Genomic DNA, 26,230 nt, shown 5'->3' with positions numbered 1-26,230 from the left:
TTAATGATGGGTTTCCAGTTCAAGAATTGTCCATTCCCCTTGAGGAGACGAACAGTCCTCAGATGAAAAGCTTGCCACTGTAATGCTTGCTGAAGAATCATCAAGTGGAGATATTAGTTCAGTCCACCTACTGAATGTGTCAACTTGTGTTGTACCCTGAGGATTCGAACCATCTCGTGCCAGAAACAGTGTCTGATTGATAAGACATTGTGCTAAGTTAAGGTCTTCAGGAACAGAGTTTTTGAAACCTATATTTGAGTCCTGCTCAGATAACAATTGCCTGAGAAGAGTCCAGTCCTGTTCTGCAAACTGCTGATCTTCAAAATCCACATCTAGAACTGCTGTTTCTGAATCCATCCTCTGCTCAATTGCTTCTCCAACATCCATCTCATATATTGGAGAAAGGGTTTTTGGAGGCCGATGCTCATACATGCAGGTTTGTGCCATTGTGTCATAATCATCTATGTCTCCTGAAATAATTCACAATACTGTACAATGTAAAAATTGCAGATGATCCTCCCCTCAGGGTTGTGTAGAGCAAAATTTAACTCATTCAGGAAAGACAATCCAACCAGGTTAAAAAAGAGGGGATGGAGGGTTATACAAAAATTGACAAAATCTGAGGCATTTATTTCCTATATAAAAAACAAGGTATGATTTATAAATTAAGTTAAAGCACCAATCACCACTGGTAATTAACAGTAACCTCCGTAATTAAATTTCTGATACAGAAAATGACAATGTAAATATACACTCAATGCACGTGAAATTTCTCATTTACTACATAAATTAAATTTAGACCAGGAGGTGCATGGAGGGAATTAATAGAAAATGGTTACTGAATGGTGACTTAGCTATGTCAGCTTAGAAGAGAATTAGAAACAAAATAGTTGATCCACAGTCTTATTTCTACACTGCACATGCAAGGGCAGCTGCAGGCAAGGGCAAGCAAACTTAAAAAAAAATAGTACAACTTTCAGTGTCTTGTTATGTGGTCTGGCTGAACATAGATCATCATCAACATTTCATTACTCTTGAATACACAATAGTTGTAGTCAACACTATTGTATATTTTTGATGATATGAACAGACTGAATTATTGGTATAAAGAAGACAAAACACCAAACATCTAGACAAGTAGTCATCTAGCTACATGAAACAAGTTAGAACTTTTCTGTATATAAGCATTAGTTGTAAGTATAATCTCTCTTTTACGAAATAAGCTCTTACTGGTAAAATTCTGAATTTTAGACATCTCATAAGCTCTAAATCAGAATTCAAACCTCCTCCCACTGATGTATATGGCAAATATTCAGTTATATTCAGTGGGAGAAGGATCCAAATCTATGTATAATAAATAAATAAATAAATAAATTACAACAATAATGCATATAGCTGTTAAGGTAAACAGTTCAGTGCGCTTTAGTTAAGGTTATTACTGTAGTTATTGCACATCCCATTCAGACATACTCTATGTTGTCAAGCAGACAAAACAAATACTAAGATTCCATCAGAAGCTGATGCTGTCAATGTTAGATTGGATCAAAAATAATTGAAGTACAGACAACTGCATCCAATCTCTTTTAGCATTACATAAAATCTCTTTTCCTGTAGTCAAGTTTCTCATTGAACAGCAGGGTATTGGCAGATATTTCAAACAGACAAGCATTCTCTACCCAAGTGAAATACTTGAAAGTATTTAAAATTAATATAGTTTCAGCCAAGTTCAGGATTCAATCTCAAGACAAATTTTCAGAGCTTTCCCTATTAATTTGTTTTTGAATGACTGAATGTTTCTATTTCTGTACATTACCTGGAAGTAAATCAGTATTAGCGCATTCAGTAGTTGCTGGCTGAGTGTCTCTCACTTGACCTTCCTGAGTCAGTATCTGATTCTTGCTGGCTTCTACAGGTTTTGCAGAGCTGCTCTTTTGCACATCACAATTAGTTTCTCTCTGATGAAGATCCAAATGACATGGTCTTTCTTGAGATTTTGCATCGTCTAAGTATTTATTGCACTGGTGAAATTCACTAGCTACCTCATTCTTCATATTTACTTTTTGTTTTTCTTCTGGACATGGACTAGCTGCTGAATGTACTTTCTCTGAGCAATTTTGTTCAGTCATTGAAGCACCTTGATTCTCCTTCGCTGGGATTTCAGTGCCATGAAGATGTAGGAGAGAACTTTCACTTTCATCCGATCTATTGTCTCTATCCTCATGCTGTTTGCTATCCACGAACCCATCTTCAGTTTCCAGTGAGTATCTTGAATAAAAAGTCTTTCCACGGTGCTCTTGAGAAACACTGTCAAATACTTCTGAAGGAGTAAGAGAATCTATTGAGTGCTGACGTGAAGTATGAGTTTCCACTCTGTCATCAGATCCCAATTCTTCACATTCATCTACTGAAAGTAAAACAGATCGTTTGAAATTTTTAGTTTTAGAAAACTCTCGACTCGCAGTATCATTTTCTGCTGCATCTTCAAAAGCTAAATTATCAATTCCTTGGAACTGTTGAGTAGGAACATTTGATGGAGGAAATTTTTCTGCAACATTCTCTGCTTCAGATCTGTCATCTTCTGTTTCATCAGCAGAAGAAGAAACTTGATCTGCTTCCTGAGTAAACTGTGCATTGCCAAAAGTAGAACTTTTGCTTTCTCTAGTGTTGGTCCTTGCACTTTCGTGATGGGACCAAATTTCAGGTCTTTTTCTTGGTATTTCATCATCACTTGTTGAATTAACACGGAAGAGATCAGAACCCTCTTTTTTCATTTTCACTTCTATTCTTAGGCTGCTGTCATAAATTTTTAATTCCTCAGGAGTACTTGTGTCACTGCTGCTTCTTCCAAGGAAATCATGGCATAACATGGTGCTGCATTTAGAGATCCCTCTTTCATTGGATCCTTCATCATCCTGAGAGCCTCCAGCATCATAATCTTCTGATCTTGGTTTTATATCATCAGAGGATGTGGTTGCACTGCCGGTATCTGATTCAGGACTCTCTTTTGGATCTAGTGCACCAGTACTCCAGCGGTCCACAAAGGGAATTTCTGCGTTTTCATGGTTTTCAGGCATTTCTGTAGGATCTATAGGCTCTGTGTAACTAGGTGAACATTTTTCTGTTATTTGTTCTGTGGAACATTCTGAAGCATCATCTAAATCTGCTGTAACTGATGTGTATTCAGTCAAGGCTGATGCATCACACAGCTCATCAGCTGTAAGAAATCCCTCCATATGAATCTGAGATGATGTTCCATCCTCTTTATTGGTTATTGTTCTGGAAAAGCTTGGTAAAGCATTCTCACTGTAGTTAAGACCTGTTTCAGTGTTTAATTTATCACTTTTTTCAGTACAGACTGTTGTTGCTTCTGAGTGTTTCACCATTTCTCCTGAAGCAGTAGCCTTTTGATTGGTTTCCTTGGAAAAGTCTAAGTATCCATCACTGGAAGACTGTGCAGGACAGTGCAATTCAGCTTTAATCTGTTTAATTCCACTGTAATCTCCACAGGTTTGTCTTGCTTCTATTTCATTTTGCAGTGAAACGTGCAGTTTAGAAATAGTTTCTTCTGTAATTGGAGAAGATGATTCAGATTCCCCATTTTCTGAAGGATCTGATAATTTCTGTTCATTGGGTTGAAAGGATGCCAGCAGTTTATCTTCTCTGGTACTTTCCACCACAGATTTTAAAGATTCACTTTGCTTTGCAGAATAGCATTCATTATTGTCATGAAGCTGATCTGCCACAGTGTCAGCCATGTTTTTTTCAAGTTTCTGTCCTGAGCTTCTTTGCTCAGGGGTGTGACCATTCTTCTGGACAACAGGAGATTCACACCTTGAATGTTTTTGGGCAGAGGAATGAGATTTTAATACAGATTGCCCAGCTGGTTTTGGTTTTGGCTCTTTATTGTTCATAGTCTCAGCGTGCTTTGATGGAGACTGAGTTTTAGGTGTTATTTTTCCAGGGGCTTTTGCTACAGGTGTTTGTGACTGTTTAACATTCCTCTTCTTGGATGAAGGATGTTTTTCTGGGAGTGTTGTCTGAACCAGATGTTGTAACACATTTTTTTCTTCATTATGTTTTGGAGACATTCCTGATTTCAGTGAATTTGGCGATTCCCCCTGAGGTCCTAACAAACAGTTGAAAAAAGACTTTAAGATTGCATATGTCAGTCGGAGTATATTCACCAAATTTATGCTAGTGTTTGTTTGTGTTGAGAAGCAAGTTACTCAACTTCTTATGTAACTAAGGGATTTAAGGCTTGTTAAAGAATTAAGAATTGAGATCTTAAACAGTAGACAAAAATATCATCTTGCATTTACATGCCATCTTTAAAACTAAAGCACTTCATAGACTATACATAAAGGAATGACTTCAGCCTGTAACTGAAGTAGTCATCACTGGAGTAGAAAGCAGCACCTATCTAATAGAGCATAGAAACACTCCACAGCAGCTTAGCACAGGAAATGATGAGTACTGTATTCAATTTATATTGTAGAGGAAATGAAAGTAGGTAGAAAATAATTACATTAGTTATGATGTGATTAGAATACCAGAATTAATGTCCCTGCTCAGTAAGAACATACTGCAAGACCTTTAATGACCACAAATTGACAGGACCTGTGTTTTCTATATCCTAATGTATTTAAGATAATATAACATGAATAGTCCCCCAGTAAATGCCAAGTCCAAATAGGATTAAAAAGAGCTCCATCCTTAACACTTTGCATCTTTATAAAGCAGGGTTTCCTCTCCGTGGTCCACAGTGTCATTTCCCACACTTGATATAAATAACTATTGAAATCAAGTATTTGTTTGTGGCGTAGGTCACTATCAGTAGTGCTTCCCCTAGGGGGGATCACCAAAGAAGGGAGGCGTAAACTAACAGTTCATAAAGAAGTCTGCAGTCCAGATCTTTGATGCATATTATAAATGCTTGACCTACAGAATTTCTGCTGAACTCAGTCATGGTTCCAAGTGCAGAAGTGGAGGGGATCAGCAAATAAAAGACTCTGCAAAGCAGATTAAACGAGCAGAAGAAAACACCAACTGGCAGTGAAGACCATCTTTTAAATATTTTGAAGTTGACACATACTAATTTGCATTTTACAGATTAGGATTGTCACCAAAAATGAAATACGGAAAATAAACAGAATCGTTCACAACACTGTCAAATGCTTGCACTAAAAAAAAAAAAAAAAAAAAAAAAAAAAAAAAAAAAAAAAAAAAAAGTTTTTATATATCGTTCACAACCTTTTCATTGCTGTATGAATCTTTACCTTGGTTCTTGGGAGAACTGGTGGGTGTGTTTTGAGCCTTTTGCTGTGCTGCAGAATTGCTACTCACATTCCCTTTTTTCTTTAGAACAGCTTGTGCATTTTGTTCATTACACACTTTTCCAGTTGATTTTTTTGTCAGACTGCAAAGAAATTATTACATCCATTATTTCCATGCTTAAGATCTAGCAATGTTTAATTATATTGAAACAATCTGTTTTAATATGCACACGTATATAAACACTGAAAATGCAACCTAAAAGGTATACTTTTTGAGAATAAAACCTATGTGTAAATATATTTTTACATATGGCCCATTTCACAATTTCAGTGCTTCAGCTGTCTTCGTGCTATGCCAGAAATAAGTTTACAACACCTTGTGTAGTCATTAACTGTTCCAGTGTGCAGAATTCTGAATGACCTATGACAATTTAAAAATTATTAGCCTGAAACAATCCAGCACAAAAGCCAAACCAATTCTATCTTAACAACATTTGCAATAACTAACTCAAATTGTTTTGCTAATAACATGCAATAGACAGCCATTCTCAGATTACAAAGAACGTGTTGATTTAACAGGAAGTTAAATAGTTCACCTGAAACTCTTTTCACAAACATACGCATATATATATGTAAAGCAGCATATTGATTTGTAATGTACCTGCTTGTTTTGATACTAGCCTCAAGCTCAGTCTTTCTTTTTTTGTTGGTGACTCCATTTGATGTCTTCACAGATGACTTTGTTTTCACTATTGTAAAGTAAATTCAAAGTTAACTATAGGGGGAAATGCATTGCATATAAGTACTGAAAAAATTCTAATATATGAAGATAAGCTATTGAAAACAACATAGTTGCTAAACTTGTAAAACTTTTACAATTTTATATGGTTATCAGTTGATCATAAAGTCAGTTAATAGAGGAGAAATGGAATATTCTTATCTCAGGTTAATAATAATTTACAGGGGAAGAAGGCAAATCTTATCAATCTATAGCAGATTGTTTTTAAAGCTTCCCAGGTATGTACAGCCTGGGACAAACCATAAGGGGATTAAAAAAAAAATAAAAAAAGTTACCAGTCTCTTTTTTTCCTTCTTCTACCAATTTATCCTCTTTGGGTTCCTCTGTCTGTTCACTGGCAGTCTGGATGTCTATGCTCGAGTTTGCTGACTTGCTGGAAGTTCCTGCCACAGTCCCTAAGGAGGGAGATTCCTTCCCTGTGGTTTTTTTCAATGGTTTTGTTTTGATCTGCACACTTGAGGTTACTGTCATATATAAACACTGAAAATGCAACCTAAAAGGTATACTTTTTGAGAATAAAACCTATGTGTAAATATATTTTTACATATGGCCCATTTCACAATTTCAGTGCTTCAGCTGTCTTCGTGCTATGCCAGAAATAAGTTTACAACACCTTGTGTAGTCATTAACTGTTCCAGTGTGCAGAATTCTGAATGACCTATGACAATTTAAAAATTATTAGCCTGAAACAATCCAGCACAAAAGCCAAACCAATTCTATCTTAACAACATTTGCAATAACTAACTCAAATTGTTTTGCTAATAACATGCAATAGACAGCCATTCTCAGATTACAAAGAACGTGTTGATTTAACAGGAAGTTAAATAGTTCACCTGAAACTCTTTTCACAAACATACGCATATATATATGTAAAGCAGCATATTGATTTGTAATGTACCTGCTTGTTTTGATACTAGCCTCAAGCTCAGTCTTTCTTTTTTTGTTGGTGACTCCATTTGATGTCTTCACAGATGACTTTGTTTTCACTATTGTAAAGTAAATTCAAAGTTAACTATAGGGGGAAATGCATTGCATATAAGTACTGAAAAAATTCTAATATATGAAGATAAGCTATTGAAAACAACATAGTTGCTAAACTTGTAAAACTTTTACAATTTTATATGGTTATCAGTTGATCATAAAGTCAGTTAATAGAGGAGAAATGGAATATTCTTATCTCAGGTTAATAATAATTTACAGGGGAAGAAGGCAAATCTTATCAATCTATAGCAGATTGTTTTTAAAGCTTCCCAGGTATGTACAGCCTGGGACAAACCATAAGGGGATTAAAAAAAAAAATAAAAAAAGTTACCAGTCTCTTTTTTTCCTTCTTCTACCAATTTATCCTCTTTGGGTTCCTCTGTCTGTTCACTGGCAGTCTGGATGTCTATGCTCGAGTTTGCTGACTTGCTGGAAGTTCCTGCCACAGTCCCTAAGGAGGGAGATTCCTTCCCTGTGGTTTTTTTCAATGGTTTTGTTTTGATCTGCACACTTGAGGTTACTGTCAGCACTTTAGGTCTGGCACCTGCAATTTTTCCTTCATGGTTCTTTAGTCCTTTGCCACTTCCTGGATTTTTTTGTCCACTTGCAGATGATGTCTTTTCTATATCTTGCTTGGTAAGCACGCTTTCAGCCTTCAGACTTCCATTATTTTCTATTTTTGTCTTTATAACAGCTCTAGCCTTTGGTGAAGCAGGTTTTTCCCCAGGTTTTGAATCTTTAGTAATCTTGGAAACTATTTTTTTGCCATCTTTCCCCTTTATATCCTCATGCTTTGAAGCCTTATTAACAGTGTTTCTGCTGGTGCTTGATGTATGTCCAGATGCTCCTAATCCATCAGATTTCATTTTATCCTGATTAGTGGAAGAATCTCCCCAGCAATCTTTCTTGCAGTGTTCTGTCAAGGAAGTATTCCTTATACCAGCAGACTGAGTAATAGATTTGCTTAGCTAGAAAAAAAAAAGTCAGAAAAAAAAACCAGAAGACATTTATAATACCAAACTATCCATAATCTTTCATTCCTGAAACACAGCTACTTTTTAAAGTACTATGTGAATCTAAAGCAACAAGATTCAGCATAGAAATAATTTTTAAAAAATTATATCTTACCTCAGGTTCCTGGCTTTCAAAGACATAAAAGTACCAAAAATAACTAGAGTGCCTAGTAAATCTCATGTGAAATACTGCTCTATATAGGGGATATAGAAATATCTAAGTAGAGTTTCACTTTTACTTCGGACAAATTACTCTGTAATATTTATTTATATTATTAATGTCTGCTGAAGTAAGAAAACTTTGAATTATATTTGTGTATTTTCTGAAGAGGAATAAAGACTATGAATTATTACAAACATAAAACCAAAAATTGATTTATAATACATGTGATGTTTTTAACCATTACCAACAGTGTATCCACCAGATTAGTGGCATAATTAATTCTCTCAAGTAAACATGTATACTGAAACATGGAGAATTAAGTGCATGAAATAGAATCTTTGCAATATCAGTGTCATTGCAATCTATCCAAGACCATCAAATCACGTGAAACCGATACTGTTTTTCTACCAAATAGTAATGTAGTTTTGAGTGCAAGTCTCAATAGAAGGGTTGTTGAGGGCACTAAAAAAATATTTCTTCAGGGCAGGGAGTGTAACAGACTCAGTGCTGTGGTGGCTTGGGATAATAGCAGAGATTCATTAGCTCAGTAGCAAACCATTTGCTCTGGGCAACAGATCCGTTTCATTACATAGCAGCAGGGGAATGTGAGATTCTGAACACAAATTCCTGTCTTTTATTTGAGCTTATCTGTTTGAAAATGTAGCAGAGCATGGTCAGAGTCCTAAGATGTTTGCAGTAACGGACATTACTGATTCTGCAGAAATAACAGTTCACCTAAAAAAATACAAATTTTAAAAAGCAAGTTCCATTAAGTAATATGACAGATTAGTATTGAATTTAAAATACACAATGAAATTTTGTTTGTAAGCTTCTGAGTATTTTTAGTGTTTGGATATAAATGTTTACCTGAGAACTAGTGAATACAGGTTTTTTGCCAAGTCGTCGGTCATCACCCTTGTCAAATGCAGCTGTAAAAGGAACAAGCAGTTTCTTTACTATTTAGCAGGAAAGAAGGGAGACAGAGAACAATCCAGCCTACTCAATTAACATAATCTGAAATCAGAAGCAGTTCTTTGGGACCTGTAATTATTCTAGGAAGGGTAGACATGGTGACATGGCAAATGTTAAGTGGAAATACATGGTATTACGTTCAGAACAAAAAAATGTGGTATCTGTAATGAGGTCACATGGCCATAAGCAAGTTGCTTAACTCTTCTGTTTCCCCATTTCCACAGTAAGACACACTCTTGTTTATCCAGGCTTAGCTCACTTAAAGCTTGCAGTGCACTGAGACCTTTGAAAGTGTACACAGTTTACAAAAAAGAGAGACCTTCAAATTTAGAGTACTAATGACTTTTAAGTGAAGTACTATAATTTACAGAATATTTATTTATACTATTGAAAGAACAGATTAAAGTAAATTATATTAATTGTCAAAAGCAGTAAAGTCAAAATATCTAAATGTACACAGTAAGATCATAGTGCCTCTTTATATAGCATGCAGCGTAATGTCATGGAAGTTATCCCTGTGATTGTCATGTGAAATTTTCAGGCAGTGAATGCCTTTTTTTTTTTTTTTGACTGGTCTACTCTGGGAGGGAAGCATTTTTCAACAAAGCCTTTAAATCAATTGTGCAATACAAAAAAGATATTTATAGACACTGTACAGACCCATAATCGATAACGTTTCATTTTTGTTTGCATTAATGTTTCAGTTGAAAAAAGGTTTTGCAAAAAATATATGAAAAAATTTAAGCATTCAGTGCCTCATGTTCTGACATACTATTTATACATACAAAAATGTATCTGTGTATAACACAAACAAAAATTCTGAATTCTTATTGAAGATACTAAAAAATAATTTTTTATATAGGTGTGTAAAAATCACACAGAAGGTATGCTGAAAATGGCACCCCAGGGATCTAATCCTTTTTTAGCAATGACTCTGCACATTAATACATACCAATATATTAAGACAAAATCCATATATACTTGTGCCTAAGAAAACACAAGACATGTTGTGAATGAAAAAGCCCGCAATATCATCTGTCTTCTTTTGGAATTTTTTCTCCTCTATTATAGCATTCTATATAGGTTAAATCTCTAGAAGCTAAACCACCACCAGAAATCTTCAACATTAAAGTTGATTTAAGTTATCCTGATCATATTTCACCTGAAGATTAAAATTTGTCTACCAGTATTGTATGATCGCTTTGCCTGTAATTAAAACCAGGTAATTTATGGAAACATTTCAGCCTGTCTGTTTACATATAAAATATAGGCTAGCTCTGAGTTATATTTTAATCTAAAATAAAACAAAATAATTTCTGGCAAGATGGAGTTTGGACAAGTAAAGCACACTTTGGTCTTAATTTTTTTTTTTTTTTTTTAATTGAAAGCACTAGTGCAAAGCAGCCTGAACATTATTTACAATAAGTCATCCTAAAAATAAAACACCCTAAAACAAAAAGCTCACCCTTGTTTCTAAAGCCTTCTCCTCAGCTTCTGAAGGATTTTATAATCCAGAAAGAAATCATAAACCTATTTTATACAGTAGCAGTGAGATCTTATTTGACTACATCCCTAAATCATGCTTAGAAAGACTGTCACTGCATCTTTCTCTCAGCGTGTAATTGTAGAATAAAATTTTCATCTATTGGTATAAACAATTTTATAACTATCATATCCTAGCTACTAATGTCTTTAACAAAAAAAGACACCAAAATGTTTATTTCTCCTTTGTATCAAAAGTGATTTAATTCTAGATTAGTCTTCAGCACATTCTTTTATTTTATAACATTCTACTGTCAAAGCTAATATTCAACCATAACCCAAACTCCACCATCAGTTCCGCACCCTAGAATACTTGTGTACTTCAAAACAAAGAGATGTTCAGAACAAAAACTCCTTTTTGTTCGAAGTGCTGCCTGTTAAAATTTTGAGAGAACACTATGCAGCTCCTCAGGGGCTCTGCAGCAGCATACACAATATCACAATACTAATCAACTGTGAAGTCAAGCTGTCTGCATTTACTCACAGTGCATGAGATAAGCATTATGCAAGAGACAAGCAATATTTATACATAATGTAGAAAATGATAAAGGATGGAAACTGAATCCATAGAACAGATAATCTGCTTTGTGCACATTTGATTCGTCCACAGTGCTTATCTCCTTAAAAATGATACAGATAAGGTTTTTAATCCTACTGCAGTATTTTCAGTAATTAAGAGTAGCTGTAAATAAGAATAGAATCAATCTACATGGGTTTGGTTCCTATTATATACACTCCTAAAAAAGAAAAGCAGGGGAGGTTTTTCACAGAACATGACTTACTGATTTCCATGTTTGAAACTAGCTAAGCATGCTATCATGCTTCTATTCTAAAATACCACTTCAAAAACCTAAAGCATCACAAATTTTACTTTACTTTGTATTTGGCTCCACAATACCACCTCCATTTTATCTACTAAACAGATTGCTACAAATTCTAATGCCATTTGATGCCAGACATACCTGCTTGTATTTTCTGTTGATTGTCTGGCCTCATCAGCTTCCAGCTTTCTGTGTGACGAACAGCATAAAAAGACTGAACCAGGAAGACCCAGAGCTTATCACGCAGAGCCTGGATCTTGCACGTAAAACCCTGTGTTCAAGTAACAAATCAGCAGCTGGCGAGGGGCATATTGTCATAGCAACCAGTCATTATTCCTTTCAGAATCTGCTTACTCCCTAAGCTAGATCAATGATGTCATCACTTATATTTTATAATGGCCTGGTAGATGGAGATGCTGTTTTTGAAGGATTATTAGCCAACACAGTAATTTTTACAATATTTTAAAACCAGGTCACTCCAAGGCATACTACAACATTAGAAAACACTACATTGCTCCTTTTTTTTTTTTTTTTTTTTTAAATGAGCCCCATAATAGCTCTTTACTGTCAGCTGTGTCACAACAAGGTCAAATACTCTAGGGAAAAATAATGTATCTGATTAAATTTTCATTGCTTTTACCAAGAAGATCCACAATAGCACCAGATTGCAGTAATTCATTCTGCATTTATTTTTCATTCTTTGCTTGTAGCATCATTCTGGATTTTAATCAGTATGTCATATTATTCATGAATTATCCCCAGCACTGCAGTCAACCACAGCTTAAATATTATTATTTAGATTGTGTGAATATACACAGCATATTACACACATGGAGACTGACACCTCCCCCCAATCCAAAAAACACACAGTAGATTAAGAGGCAGTCCTTGCTTCAGAGGATAGTCTTAAATAAAAGCCAATGTAGCTATGACTTTTACAAGAACGGGGGAAAACATACAATGAGAGAAAAAGAATACACTCTCTTCAACTGTTAAGTTAATGCAACATTTTGGTGTTTTTTCTCATCACAAATTTAAAATGACAGTAGAGAACAGAGCAGTGGTGCCCATGGGACTTACATTCTCAGTAATACATAGTTTTTTCTATTGCCACAGAAAAGGTTTGTCTTTAAAAGAAAAAAGTGTTAACATCCACGAAACAAATGCCAACATTTTCTTCACTTCCAACAGGACCTTGGATTTATGCTTTTCTGTGTGACCCCAATTGCAGGACTGAGCTCAAACCGCATCATCTGATTTGAACCATTACATGAAACAATACCAGAATAGTTTTTCCTAGAACACTGCACATTGGAAAACCTACCATCTCCTTCACATTTGTGGACTCCAACAACGTATCCACAGCTACAAGAAGAAAGCAGCTGTTTTCATTATTAATACTTTTTTCAATTGCATTAAAAATCAGTTCTAGGAGGTCAGGTTTGCTGCTCATTGCCTGTGCCTGAGGAAACAACAAAAGGCAGCCATTTAAAACAAGAGTGTACTTCACATGCAACAGCATTACTGAGCAGAGAGGATCTGTGTCATGCTGTGCAGGAGGTATTCCAAAGCTGAGCATCTTCCTTTGTATCCATTCCATAACCCCACCCTTCTCCAGGCCTCTAGCAGATCATCCCAAGGCCTCGTGCTACCCCAGATTTTAGGAACAAGCACACTGTGATGAATTTACAGCCACATGCACCTCTCAATTCAAATGCAAAATATTTTAACATTTCCCTATTTATTTTTTAAATCCTCTATACATATAATAAAAAACTTTTTCATGGAAGAAATGAATCAGCTAGATTACTAGATGTGTTCTCGCCAGGACCTTAAGCACTGCCACATTCTTGCAACTCACAACAAAAATCTGTAGAAGTTTGAGTATATTGGTAATACTCATAATCATTCTTGTAAGTACATGCTGTTGTTCTAGGGGTCCAAAAACTTTTTTGAAGCTTATGTAATATAATTAATAATATACTTATTTTGTTGCAACACAGAAACTGTCCCACTAAATTCACTGGAACTTTTGCTTAACTGAGGCACATAACCTGAATACATTATCAACCCTGCACATCAAAATAGTCACATGCTGTAAAACACCACTGACCCCCCACCCTTACCACTGCCTAATTTTTTTTTAAATTTTCCATAAAATTGTACTTCAAAAGTTGAAACTGTTTTGATTGTTTAGCAGCCTGAACTATCCAAAGTGTGATATAATTCAGTTTATTTGGAAGCATACAATAACGTGAGGACACTTTTACCTGCAACAAAACAGAGAAGCCTTCACTTTGTACTACGTGTAGGAAGTTTGCCACAATAAATGTTACACATTCTTCTTGTAGCCTAGATGCCAAGGCCACAGCTGTCTCTGTCCATTTCACTTGGGGAAGACTATTGATCAGCCGGTCACTCTCCATCAAAATGAAAGCAGCGTTCTTGTGGTTCTTAAAGTAAAAACAGAAATTAGCCTGTTGGCAAAGAACTGCTGCTCATAAAATAGCTTCTGTTCAGTTACTGAACACTTACACAAGGACCCAGTCGTATTAATTTCCCTTCTTTAACTAAATGGAGTTAACTGAATTTACCCTCTTGGTTGTCTAACATTTCTCTAAGAAACATAACTGTTATGTTTTTAGTTTCATTCAAAACAAGAAACATATTTCCTAATATTTATTCCCCTGGTCTGTGCCTTTGGTTCTTTTGTACTTGTCGGAGCATTTGCACTGCCTTATCAACACAGTGCCTGAGGGCAACTTCTACTGGCTAACACATCCCTTAAAAATAACTTACAATTTATTGTTATCCACATTAGAATGGATTGAAAGCTCCATTCAATGTGACCTAGCAGGTCACTGATAAATTATGCAGTAAGATCAGTAACACTGAAGAAAACAACAATTCAGATGAATATTTGACACCAAAACCCCTACTGTAAACTCAGATTATAATCATGTTTGTCCCATGCAAAGTAGAAAGCAGGGAGCATTTTCTTCATGCATATTGTAATTAAAACACAAAATCTGGAGAGACATAGTTGAACTTTATATTTTTTTTTTTAATTTTTTACTCATCTGGGGCAAAACCTGTTTGCTTCTATACATATAAGGTAAATTAAGGATTAAGTATATGCTTATGGTTTGATCTTGCTCCCACTGGACTCAATTACAAGCTTTTTGAGTTGTCCAAAATTCAGGCCCTGCTCATGCTCACAAGGCAATAAGCATTTACTTCCATTAGACACTTCCAGTGAAATATAAAATGCCTTCATTGTTTTCTAATTAAATGAGCACTTTATAGGAGTGGCTCTAACTGAATTTTACTTCTCCTGTTATATTTTTTTCCTAACCATTCTAAAGTGGATTCCACATATCTGAAAAACCAGTAATTTTATTGCAGGTAGTTGAAACACTGGGGATAAGTACCTGAACAGTGTTTTAAACTGCACTCCCATTTTAATGTTTCTGTGTTCATCATTGTGGCTTCCCAGAGATTTTCTAATCAGCAATCTCCTTTTCTTTACACATTTTATTCCTCTGAAGGGCTGCCCCACATTAACTATGTTTTACATTTCCAAGATTGGTAAATGAAAGGATCAGTAGAGTAACACTGTTTAACTGGTTGTGACTGTTAAAAAGTTTTACAGCAGAGAACTGTAGCAGCAGAGGAAAGAGGATTGTAAAATATCCAGTAGCCTCTGCAAAATTATTGTTAGACCTTTTCTTTCTCCCTCAAGTAGCCTTAAACATTTTTGCAGACTGTGAAAAACTCCACTGGGAATTACACAAGTTTTTGGACTGGGTGTCTTGAGAGCTCAGAGTTAGATGATCACTCACCAGAACTGTTCTGTGGGCAGAAGAAGCATGCTTTACTTTTTAATTTTTGCAATTCTTAAAAGCTTTCTAGGCTTCAGTCCATAAAATACCACCAAATCTTTCAAAGACGCACCAACACAAATTTTAAATCAGTAAAATGAGAATGACAACACATTTTAGTCCAGACTGCAGAAATCTGCAGAGAAGCTAGGTATACAGCTGGAGCAGTACCAAGTACCCCAGTGCCATGACTGTTCTGCAAATGCTGGCAGCTTAAAGATAGCTCATGTATTTCAACACAAACTGCAACTACAGCATCTTGATATAATAGGCACAGAGAGGAAGGAAGGAAGGTCTGAAGTGGCTTAGGCTTAGGTTTACCTTTAAACTTGTCCTAGTAATGTTGCAGAAGGGTTCCTGGAGGGGAGCCTAGAACTTTGTCTACACACACTCTTGTCTACACTACAAACCTGAGCTAGTTTGGAGATGGGTAGTGGTGTAACTATAGATACCTGTAGATCAGAATTAACTGATTTATAATCCTGAAAACTTAAAACTTCTCAGATATTTATACCATATATGACATACAAAGCTATGTATATATTCTAGGAAAGAAGAGGTATTCTGATCTAATATAATGGCAGACCACCTAGTGTCTTAAGAGCTACAGCTACTATCTTTATTCTGTTAGAAATGATGCATTCTGGAAGGACTGTTTGGCTTTTATAACTGTGGATACTCTCAAGCTTCACTTGGTACAGACACGTAGCTCTGAAATCTCTTGTTTTTCAGGCTTGCATTGGAATACACAGTAGCAGCCACTACTCAGGGCTGACCTGGTGTTCTCAGCACTTGATGGGGTAAGTACACATTAAGCAAGTCCTGAGAAAAAACCAGTCCACTATACCAGGTTGCTCAAAGCATCATCCAGCCTGGCCTTGAACACCTCCAGGGATGGGGCATCCACAGCTTCCCTGGGCAACCTGTTCCAGTGCCTCACCACCCTCACAGGAAAAATTTTCTTCACAATATCTAATTTAAATTTCAGCTTAAAACCATTACCCCTTGTCCTATCACTACACTCCCTGATGAAGAGTACCTCTCCTGTAGCCCCCTTTATGTACTGGAAGGCTGCTCTAAGGTCTCCCCAAAGCCTTGCCTTTTCCAGTCTGAACAACCCCAACTCTCTCAGCCTCTCCTCGTACAGGAGGTGCTCCAGCTCTCTGATCCTCATGTCCATGTCCTCATGTTGGGGGCCCCACGTGGGGTCTCACGAGAGCAGAGCAGAGAGGGAGAATCACCTCCCTCGACCTGCTGGTCTCACTTCTTTTCATGCAGCCCAGGACATGGTTGGCTTTCTGGGCTGCAAGCACACATTGCCAGGTCATGCTGAACTTCTCATCAACCAACACCCCCAAGTCCTTCTCGTCAGGGCTGCTCTCAATCCATTCTCTGCCCAGCCTGTATTTGTGCTTGGGGTTGCCCCAGCTCGCATGCAGGACTTTGCACTTGGCCTTGCGAACTTCAATAAGGTTTACACAGGCCCACCTCTCAAGCCTGTCCAGGTCCCTCTGGATGGCATCCCTTCCCTCCAGCGTGTCAACTGCACCACATAGCTTGGTGTCATCAGCAAACCTGCTGAGGGTGCACTCGATCCCGCTGTCCATGTCTCCAACAAAGATGTTAAACACCGGACCCAGTACTGACCCCTGCAGAACGCCACTTGTCACCAGTCTCCACTTGGTTGTTGAGCTGTTCAACAATGTAAATATGTGCCACAAAAAATGAATGCTGAGCTTTGAGGGGACCAATTCAGTACTGCTGAGAGGTAGAAAATATGTACACTGTACTGGTACTTTATTTTTGAAAAGTCAGCTTGCCTGTAAACAAATGGCTTGTTATCACTGGTAGCCAGCAATCAGCTGAAGTCAGAAAAAGTACATTTTTTCTAAATGAGAATAAAGTCAGAAAAAGTACATTTTTTCTAAATGAGAATATAGGCAAAGAAGAAAAGACCATCACAGATGAGGTGTGCCACCATGTAACACAGAAACTGATATAACAATTTGCTGTGCCTCACTATCTGAATACATAATGCTGCACTATGATGTCACAGCCATGTTTCATAAACTTATTTTGTATTATTATGCTGGACTTGGAGGAGATGATCACTAGACTGTGTGCCATGGAGCATAACAATGACATCTGCACATCAAAATCTGTTTTTAAATTTGTTATTTTAATGGGAACTTTTACATACTATAAGTGTACTACAGACTTAAAATACTATATTGTGTCTTAAATTATATTGCACTGCTAAAAAAGTAAAAAACTACTTACCAAAGAGTTAATCAACATAACAAGACAGTTGTTCTGAAGTTCAGTAGGTAAACTGGTGAAGCTTCTCTCTGACAAACATCTTGCAAAATGTTTTCCTACCCATCTGTTGAAAAAAAAGAGCCTTTCTTAGGTAAGGAAGATGAAAAATCTTCTATCTTCAATTATTAGCATAAGAGAAGCGATAAGTTTTTTAAAGAAAAAAAAATGTTGAAAATGTGAACTTTATATGCCAAAATAAACCCAGTCTCCCAAAATAAAATAATTTCAACAGAAAGCAGAGAAATGAAAAGCATAAACCACAATTTATTTTATTTGACTTACTTCATGCAAGCAGCATACAGGTTTTCCACTCCGAATGAATGAGCAATAGCCATGCATTCCAGTACAGGTTGCTGTTTTCCAGGAACAGGCTAGAATTGTTACGAAATTGTCACAATTATTGTACATTCTGACTTACAGAATCTGTACACAAGTACAAAATCTTCAGCTCAAACAGAAGTACTGTTAGCTACCATGGTATTTAAGTTTGTTTGCCTTTGTACAGAACAGGGAAGCCATCTGCTTCCACATGTCAATGAAGTGGTATTCAGCCTAGTGAGCATAATGCATGAAAATGCTCAAGTCTAATCAGTTTTTTAACTTAATTTAATTGAACAGAAATAGTTTCTAAATACATGCCCATGAAATCTGATATGCAAATATATAGTATTTCCACAGTCCTATTAAGAACAATTACACATACAACGGAATGTATTAAATTATACTCCATGTGATTTGATACATTGAATTGATCACACTGACTTAAGCTAACACCTTGACCACAGAGTTGTTAAGTATCTTGTCAATATGATATGGGAGTAATAGAATCAAAATTCTTCTTAGGCTTTACAGCTCAAAGTACCATGAGAACTGACATACCTTTTGGAAAAAATTGCAGTAATCTCTTTTCAAAATGTAGATAGCTACTTCTTTCAGCCCATCTAGCCCATACATATCTGCAATGCCCAACATGCGACTAAAGAGAAAGCAGTAGCAACAGAAATAGAAAATCATTTTGATATATGCATTTTGCCTACAAGATAATTTACAAGCTAATTTCACCTCTTTGTTCAGTCAGAAATAGATCTTGTTACTGCAGAAATTTTTTATTGCAGAAATAGATCGATAACCAAGTGTGAAACTTGCCAAGGAATAATCTTCAAACAGAAGCATGTATTGACCTAATAATAATCTCCCAACCACTGGGTCCCTCTATATAAAAGTAAGCCTCAGCCACTGGCTGAGAAACTTTTTAGAAGACTCTCAGTTTCTCTATTTTAAGGGTAACAAGTGAAAAAGATATTTGTGCTAGCAGAGTTTTGGTATTTCATACATTTTTTCCAAGGATCACATAAAATTTTATTGATGACATCGTATCTGAGAATTATGTCCCTTCCAAATACTAAAAAGCAGAGTGAGCAAACTATCAATTATTTTATATAATAATCAATACCATAGAATTATTTGTATATGAACTCATTACCTAAACATAGACATTGGGGCATATTATAAACAATTACATATTTTTATTTTAGGTAGATAAGCTTTGAACAACAATTTCTAACATTAAGAAATTGTAGCATTTTAGTATTTAGTGGCAGTTCAACAGCTAATAATATGTAAATGGTTTCAGGGAATAATTCACTAATTCAGGATTATGTATAAAACTGTGATTAAAAACTATCCCAGAAGAAAATGCCAACATTGGTTGCTATATATAATCTTTTATGGATCTAAGACTATCTACTTAGCCTATGCATTAACTCAAATTATTATTTAAAAATAAATTCCAAATATTAAGTATTGTGTATTATCACACATTGTACATATGATTCTGAAAACTAAAAGGAAGATACAGGCAAACTGGAAATTATTTTGGTATAAAATGCCCAGAAGGGTTTTTCACTTTCCTTAGATAATATTCCAAAAATGGCTGGCCCACCTTTTCCAGTAGCTGCCAAATAATCAAGGTTTCTTCAACAGCATTATTTCTGGAATTTCCTCAAGTAGGTTTAGATGCAATGATCATTATATTTAACATCTTTGTCTATTTATACTACATGAAGGATTTTCCTTTTGACCTCTAACTGAGAAAATGCAGAACAAGCACAAAGTACAATTAAAAATAATAAAAGTTGACATATACCCAACATCAACTTTGTCTGGGAAGTCCAGAATACCTCCATATATAAAATGCAATATGACAGTCATTTCCATATGGCTTATGCTGCAAAAAAAAAGAAAAACAAAAAATACAAATAAAGACATGTTCAAAATAAAACCCACCACATTTCTTAGCCAAAGGAAGTTGGTCAAAAGGCTGATACATCATCCAGCCGTTCTGTGAATGGAAGGTAAATGATCTGATAAAATTAAAGCTATTTTCAAGATTACTGCCATATAAAAACATCTACATGGACTATATTTTGGGTGAATTTTGCTACTCAATAGTCTTGCTGAAACTTCGTAATACTTTGAATCTTTGAAATTAAGTCATAAGTGGACTAATACTAGTATCGATTATTTACACTGATAATAAACAGAAAGGGTTTTTTATCCAAGCTCTTTACTAGTAATAAGTCAATTATTAAGCAACTATACATTTAAAAATTGTTTTATAATAATTTTCAATTCTTGATTTTATTAATATATTTTAGCTTTTTCCACAATAACAGTATGTTTAATAGTTTTATTACAACACTAAGTAGGAATTTTGCATCTCAAAACATTTAGAAAAAGTTCTTTATGCCCAGATTCAGATTAAGAAATATGGAATTCCTACACAGAGTAGTGTTTGCATCCTTGCATTGCACTAGCACTGTCATGTAGACAGGCACAGAACGTCTATTTTTAATGGTGGACACAATCTCCTGAACAATACAATATTATAGTTCTGTACATACATCTTGATCTGCAATCTTCAGAACACACAACTGCCGTTACATTAGTATAAAATGGAATATAGTCATGCAGATTGAGCTAAGAGCCTTTAAAACATTAGACATGTTTAAGCAATAAACATTGATGACTCAAAAGGAAAAAAAAAGTTGCAACACGCTAAAAAGCAAAATCAGCACAGTCGTCTCTCTGTATATTAGTACACTTGATAGCCATAAAATCAGCAAGAAGGAGTTTCCCCACAGTCTTGACAGCTGTTATCTTAAGCAGAATTTCCATTATTACAGAGTAAGCCATATGTACATTATTTATAAGTGTTTAATAGACATCATGGAAATCTGCACCAAGCAGAAAACTGAACTAGAAGAGGCAAAAATATGGATATGATTCTAAATAACAGAAATTATGAGACATTGGCATGAGAATATACTCATAGAAAGATTAAGTACTTCTCAGGAGAAAGCCTCTACTCAAAAATAAGGATGAAAATTTCTTAGCCTTGTAGAAATCAATTACAGGGAGAGAAGTGTAAATACCAGAGTATTTGTTGACTATCCACCTCTAAAACATACTATGTATAGCATAAAATCTAAGGAATCAATTAAAATAAAAGCATACTGTTTTATAAGGACTAGGAAGTTATAACCAAATCAACAGATAATATTGCTGCAAAATCAGGAAGGTTATTACACTGACAGAAACTACAATTCTTTTATATTAACACAAAGAAATTATATTTTGCTTCACTGCAAGGTGCCCAGTTCTTTCTGAAGAAAGCTGAGTGAGCGAACATCATTCCTGAACAAAAAAGCTAACATGTACAAGTATCAGAATTAATTTGCTTTTAAAGAAAATGTAATATATTTCAATTGATTTTTCTGATACTGAAAAGAACGAAGCTGGCAGTCCCCAGTTTATCTATGAAGTCTTAAGTATTCATCCTACACTGACAGCACCATTATTTTCAGCTCTCACACAGAAAGCCATCACAAACAAGCACACTAGTCAAAACTGTTCTAGTGTATGATGCTGAAGTATTATTATTAAACACTATTTAAGAAATGTATTTGTCTTTACATTGTAAGCATACTTATTGTACAAAAAGGTAGGAAAATAAATTACACTGTTCAGACATTCATAATACTTCTCATGACATGTACAACATGAAGTGAAATTGGAGACTTGTAAAATAGACTGTGAATACTAAAACATACTCTACAAAAAAGATTAGTACCCTTCTACCGATGAAAAAGACTTCTTCCCTGAACCATCTGACAATATTAACAAATACACTACACACGCTGTTTCACACTGAAGTCAAAACAGTACTCAAGAAATTTAGCAGGTTGAAGAAAAGCGTCAAGGCAGATTAATCTTGAGTGCTCTGTACAGAGCGCAGTTGTTACATATTTGCAGTGATTTTAGATTGCCTACCTTTGCTCCCAAACCACTTGCAAAGACAACACTTACCCTTGAAGAGTGATGTGCTCTTGGGAGCTTTCAGCCCAACATCCACTCAGCATAGCAGCAAAGTAACTAGATCTGGCACATAAAATGGCCCTGAGAGACAAAAAGTAAACATTATGCCACTAGATAAAAACATTTATTATGAGACTCTTTGATAACATTGACTTAAATCTTTGTCCTTTATGCATTAAAGTGTCATCTGTATACTGCATGCCTTTTCTTCCAGTATGTTTGGAATTTCAAAATATGCTAGAGAAAAAACAAACAGTACCCTAAATTTCTTAGTTAAAGCTTGTTTCTAGTATGCCTTGAGATTCACACACAGGAAATCTATTATCACCAGCATTTTCCTTATATATAGTATAAAATCGCAAATTTATTTCTTCATTTTTACCAAGTAACAGTAAATAACCTTGTTTATACAGCCCCATTGTAGCCAAATAATTATATCCTGACTCTCTTAATTTTTTTCTACTAGAAAATGCATAGTCATTGAAATTAAAAGACAAGTAAAAAACTTCTCTTATTTGAAATTGGCTGGCCACCTACCAGCCCATCCTAAAAGTCAAACAAACTTGATACTAACGTATGATACAACAGCACAGTGTTTCCAGCACAATATGAGAAGAGCTATAAGTTACTTCTGCTTAGGCTTATTACCCTTCTACATTTAAAAGGCATAACTGGCCATAAAGGGGCTAATTCCATTTACTACTACTTTCATCAGAGACAATAAAGAAACCCCAGACCGGTAGTCTGTATAGTGCAGTATCTTCATCAGTACCACTGTCTTAAAAAAAAACAGACAATAAGACCTTTGCAACAGGAGCTTCTTAAGGTGGAAGGGCAAAAAGGAAGAGAAGATAGGGGATGAAAACTGCCTTATGATTTCAGTCTTCCAGATTTACACCAGTTACAGTGTCAGCCCTTATGTATCTTATCTGGGCTACTGCAGGCATAGATAATATTCTCATAAATACATTTTTTTCATGACATTTACTAAGCTTCCTATTATTTATAAAATTACTTTAAGTCATGTATTTCCTGTGGCAGAAAAAGTGTTATATTAGACATGAGAATCCTTTCTTTTACATATATTTTTTTGGCTCTTAAAATGTTTCAGAGCACTCTCATTTTGCATAGGAAGAAGTAAGGAGAATACTGTTTATGGTCTCTTTTCTAGCCATTATATGTTCTGGAATCCCTCATCTGTTATTTTGCTCCTCCTGCTTCAAAAGTCTCAATATTTTCTATTAGGAACTTCTCGCACATTCCTCCTGTGATTAATCCAGCAATAATAATAATGAAGCTTTTACAGAATGTTTCATATGTTGGTGAAATATGTCCACATGTAAACGGGTATTACATCACAACTTTGTGTATATGAAATTCTGAATACACACACAAGCTTGTTTTTACAAGATACAATAACGCACTATCATGGATTATATGAAATACTCTGTACGAATACAACACAGCAGCAGGAAGACACAGCTTGGCAACTCTCTCAGAGCACTGCTGCTCACACTGTGAAGTCTATTAGAAGTTTGTAAGACTTCATGAGAAAGTAAGGAATGCTGAGATAAGTGGGTGGGAGAGGGTGTGAGCTTAAACTGTCTCCTGTTTGAGAATTTAAAAAAATAAAAAGTTAAAATAAATAAATCATACTGGTGCTTTCACCACAATTAGATTCAAAGTTAGATTTCCCTTATTCACTCCTACTGTTCACATGATGCAGTACTAAAACAACCAAGTCTTGTGCCTGTTTCAGAACATCCTTGTTTTCCTGCCGTATTTTTTGATGCTGGTTAGACTAGATACATTGCTCCAGGCAGTAAGTGGCCTAAATTAAAGAAGCTCTGCTGATGAAATCTTTTTATTGAATTTCTTTTTGCATTAAAGTATTTGGACCTGAGAACATGCCTTCTTATAGTGTAGACTAGAAGAAAACATGCCTAACTACACTACATTCGGGAAATTTAGTATATATCGTAATTCTATTATTAAAAAAAAAATCCCCCCCCCCTTATTATGACATATCTTCTGTAAAAATATTCGTAACGTCAGCAACGCCCCACACTGGTTTTGTGCTGAGAACATACTACAAGTAGCAGATGGTTTTTATAATCTCTCTCAGGGAAAAAAATACAGGCCATCTAGTTTGCTATCTCAAATGCAAACAGACTCATATCAAAGGTACATGGAATTGTACTGACATTTTGATTTGCTTTCCCAAGCTAGAGAAATGCAACAAGCCAAAGTTCTTAAATGGTCTTGGACTTTAGATCTAATAAAGGCTGCTGACGATCTTTACATCTACTTGACTGAGGTAATGAAAATGAAATCAGATTCTGTATGCACAGATTCTGAAGAGCAGAAAAAAATATGTAATTGTTACTCTAGAAATTTTCTACCTGTATGGTAATTTTATTCAGCATTAATAGCTGAATAGTTTATTAACAGATCTTTAATTTTCTTCAGAGAGCACAGATTATTTAAAAAAAGGGTAGCAAAGAAAACCTAGACAGTATTTATACACAAGTATATACTTATATAATGAGCTTACAACAGCAATCTTAGAAGTGCTAAAAATGCAGCTGTTTTCACAGAAGTTGTCATTAATGAGATAAATACTTTTCATTGGTATCAAAGTATGGCCACTTCTCACCTAAGACCTAAAAAGTGTAACAGTTCACAGCTAGATAACAGCACCAGCAATAACTTCCTGAGGATATACAGTACCAGCAGCATTTTATACTAGAAGGGTTTTGGTTGAAAATCTTTACAGTAAATACTTAACGTTACCTGTGAGCTTGAAAATCTTTGCCTTCTACGCAAATATTAATATCTGGACAACGACACTTCTTGTACAGCATCATTAAGTCTTCTCCTAACACAGATGCAGTTTCAAGTTTGGAATTACCTGCAGATAGGAAGAAATAGCTATTTTCACATTGTCCAGTAAACACTAGACTATTGACAATATACAGACAACTTAAAATATTTGAAGAGAAGAATATGACTTAATGAAAATCTTTAAACACTGCATATTCAAGCTAGAATTTTCCTTGAAAGGTTTTCCAGACCTTGCATTTTACTTCTCATTTTGACTTGAGATACCAGAAATTTGACCCATACTTCATACTTGATAGCTACAAAAGTGTTAGTTACTCTTCAGAAGACAATGTAGCGAGTTCATTTTTTCTACGGAGATCTGGTTCCTCTCTGTTAAAGAAAAGTAGACCCACAAGTAAAGTTAGGGTCATGTAGTGCTACGAGCTTCTGCCTGAGCAGATGTGTTACATGATCCTATCTTACCGACACAGCTGTAGTAGCCAACACCTCTGGTATACATGCAGTTATACATTACCTCATGTTATTTATTTCATTCACAGTTGTGGTAGGGAAGATGCTGAAAGATTTCAAAATCCCCATAAAAAAATAGTGGAACTAGTGTAATTTGCTAGAAAGGAAAGGAATGGAGAGATTCTGCTCTGTGGCAGTCCCATGTGTTGAGGACTCAGGTTTGCTGTATTACAGGGAAAAGATGGAACACAATGCTGATGAACATGCCCGGTGCCCGGCAAGTCCTGTCAGATGTATTATGCTACACATTGGCTGGGAACTGCTCCTACCAAACTTCTGCAGGAATTAATTTTTTTTGAAGTGTGAGAGAATGAGGTAGACTGTAACAAAAGAACATCCACATAAACTGTGTTACAACAATAGCTTTAATCTTTGCCTGCATTTTTACATCTGCATAAGTATTTGGATAATTATTTAAAACAAAAAAATCAACAAAATCAAACAAACAAAAGTATAATTCCAAACCTACCTGCAGTGGCTTTGTTGCTTTCTGCACCTACTTCAGGAATTTCCTCTTCAACAAAGGATGAACAAGCAACTTCTTTCTGCACAGCTCCACTTAGAGTATTCTGATTAACAGGTGTTCTTTCACCATCCCCAAAACAAACTACATTTGTTTGAGTGTTCTGAAGAGTAGCAATGTTGTTTTCTTGTATTAATTTGGGTTCCAATACTTTTTTCATCATAGCCAGCTCCTCGGCTTCTTTAAGATTTTTATCAGATGAATATACAAGC

The 26,230-nt window shown here is 35.5% G+C and overlaps 1 protein-coding gene across 1 annotated transcript; it reads right to left on the bottom strand.

Annotated features, from left to right (window-relative positions):
* On the bottom strand, window positions 1-26,230 carry KIAA1107 (KIAA1107 ortholog; the record flags this gene model as incomplete). Its single annotated transcript, XM_010079562.1, has 16 exons — window positions 1-470; window positions 1,814-4,126; window positions 5,277-5,416; window positions 6,971-7,058; window positions 7,385-8,021; window positions 9,097-9,158; window positions 11,706-11,835; window positions 12,889-13,026; window positions 13,835-14,017; window positions 17,726-17,828; window positions 18,047-18,135; window positions 18,644-18,740; window positions 19,911-19,991; window positions 22,133-22,222; window positions 24,935-25,052; window positions 25,965-26,230. Coding segments are annotated over 16 exons (5,005 nt in total), but the record flags the coding sequence as incomplete, so codon positions are not given.

Source organism: Pterocles gutturalis, unplaced genomic scaffold (assembly GCF_000699245.1).
Source record: "Pterocles gutturalis isolate BGI_N339 unplaced genomic scaffold, ASM69924v1 scaffold8176, whole genome shotgun sequence".
NCBI classification, from domain to species: Eukaryota; Metazoa; Chordata; class Aves; order Pterocliformes; family Pteroclidae; genus Pterocles; species Pterocles gutturalis.
Note: the sequence above shows the minus strand (reverse complement) of the source record. Positions and strands in the feature narration are given on the sequence as shown.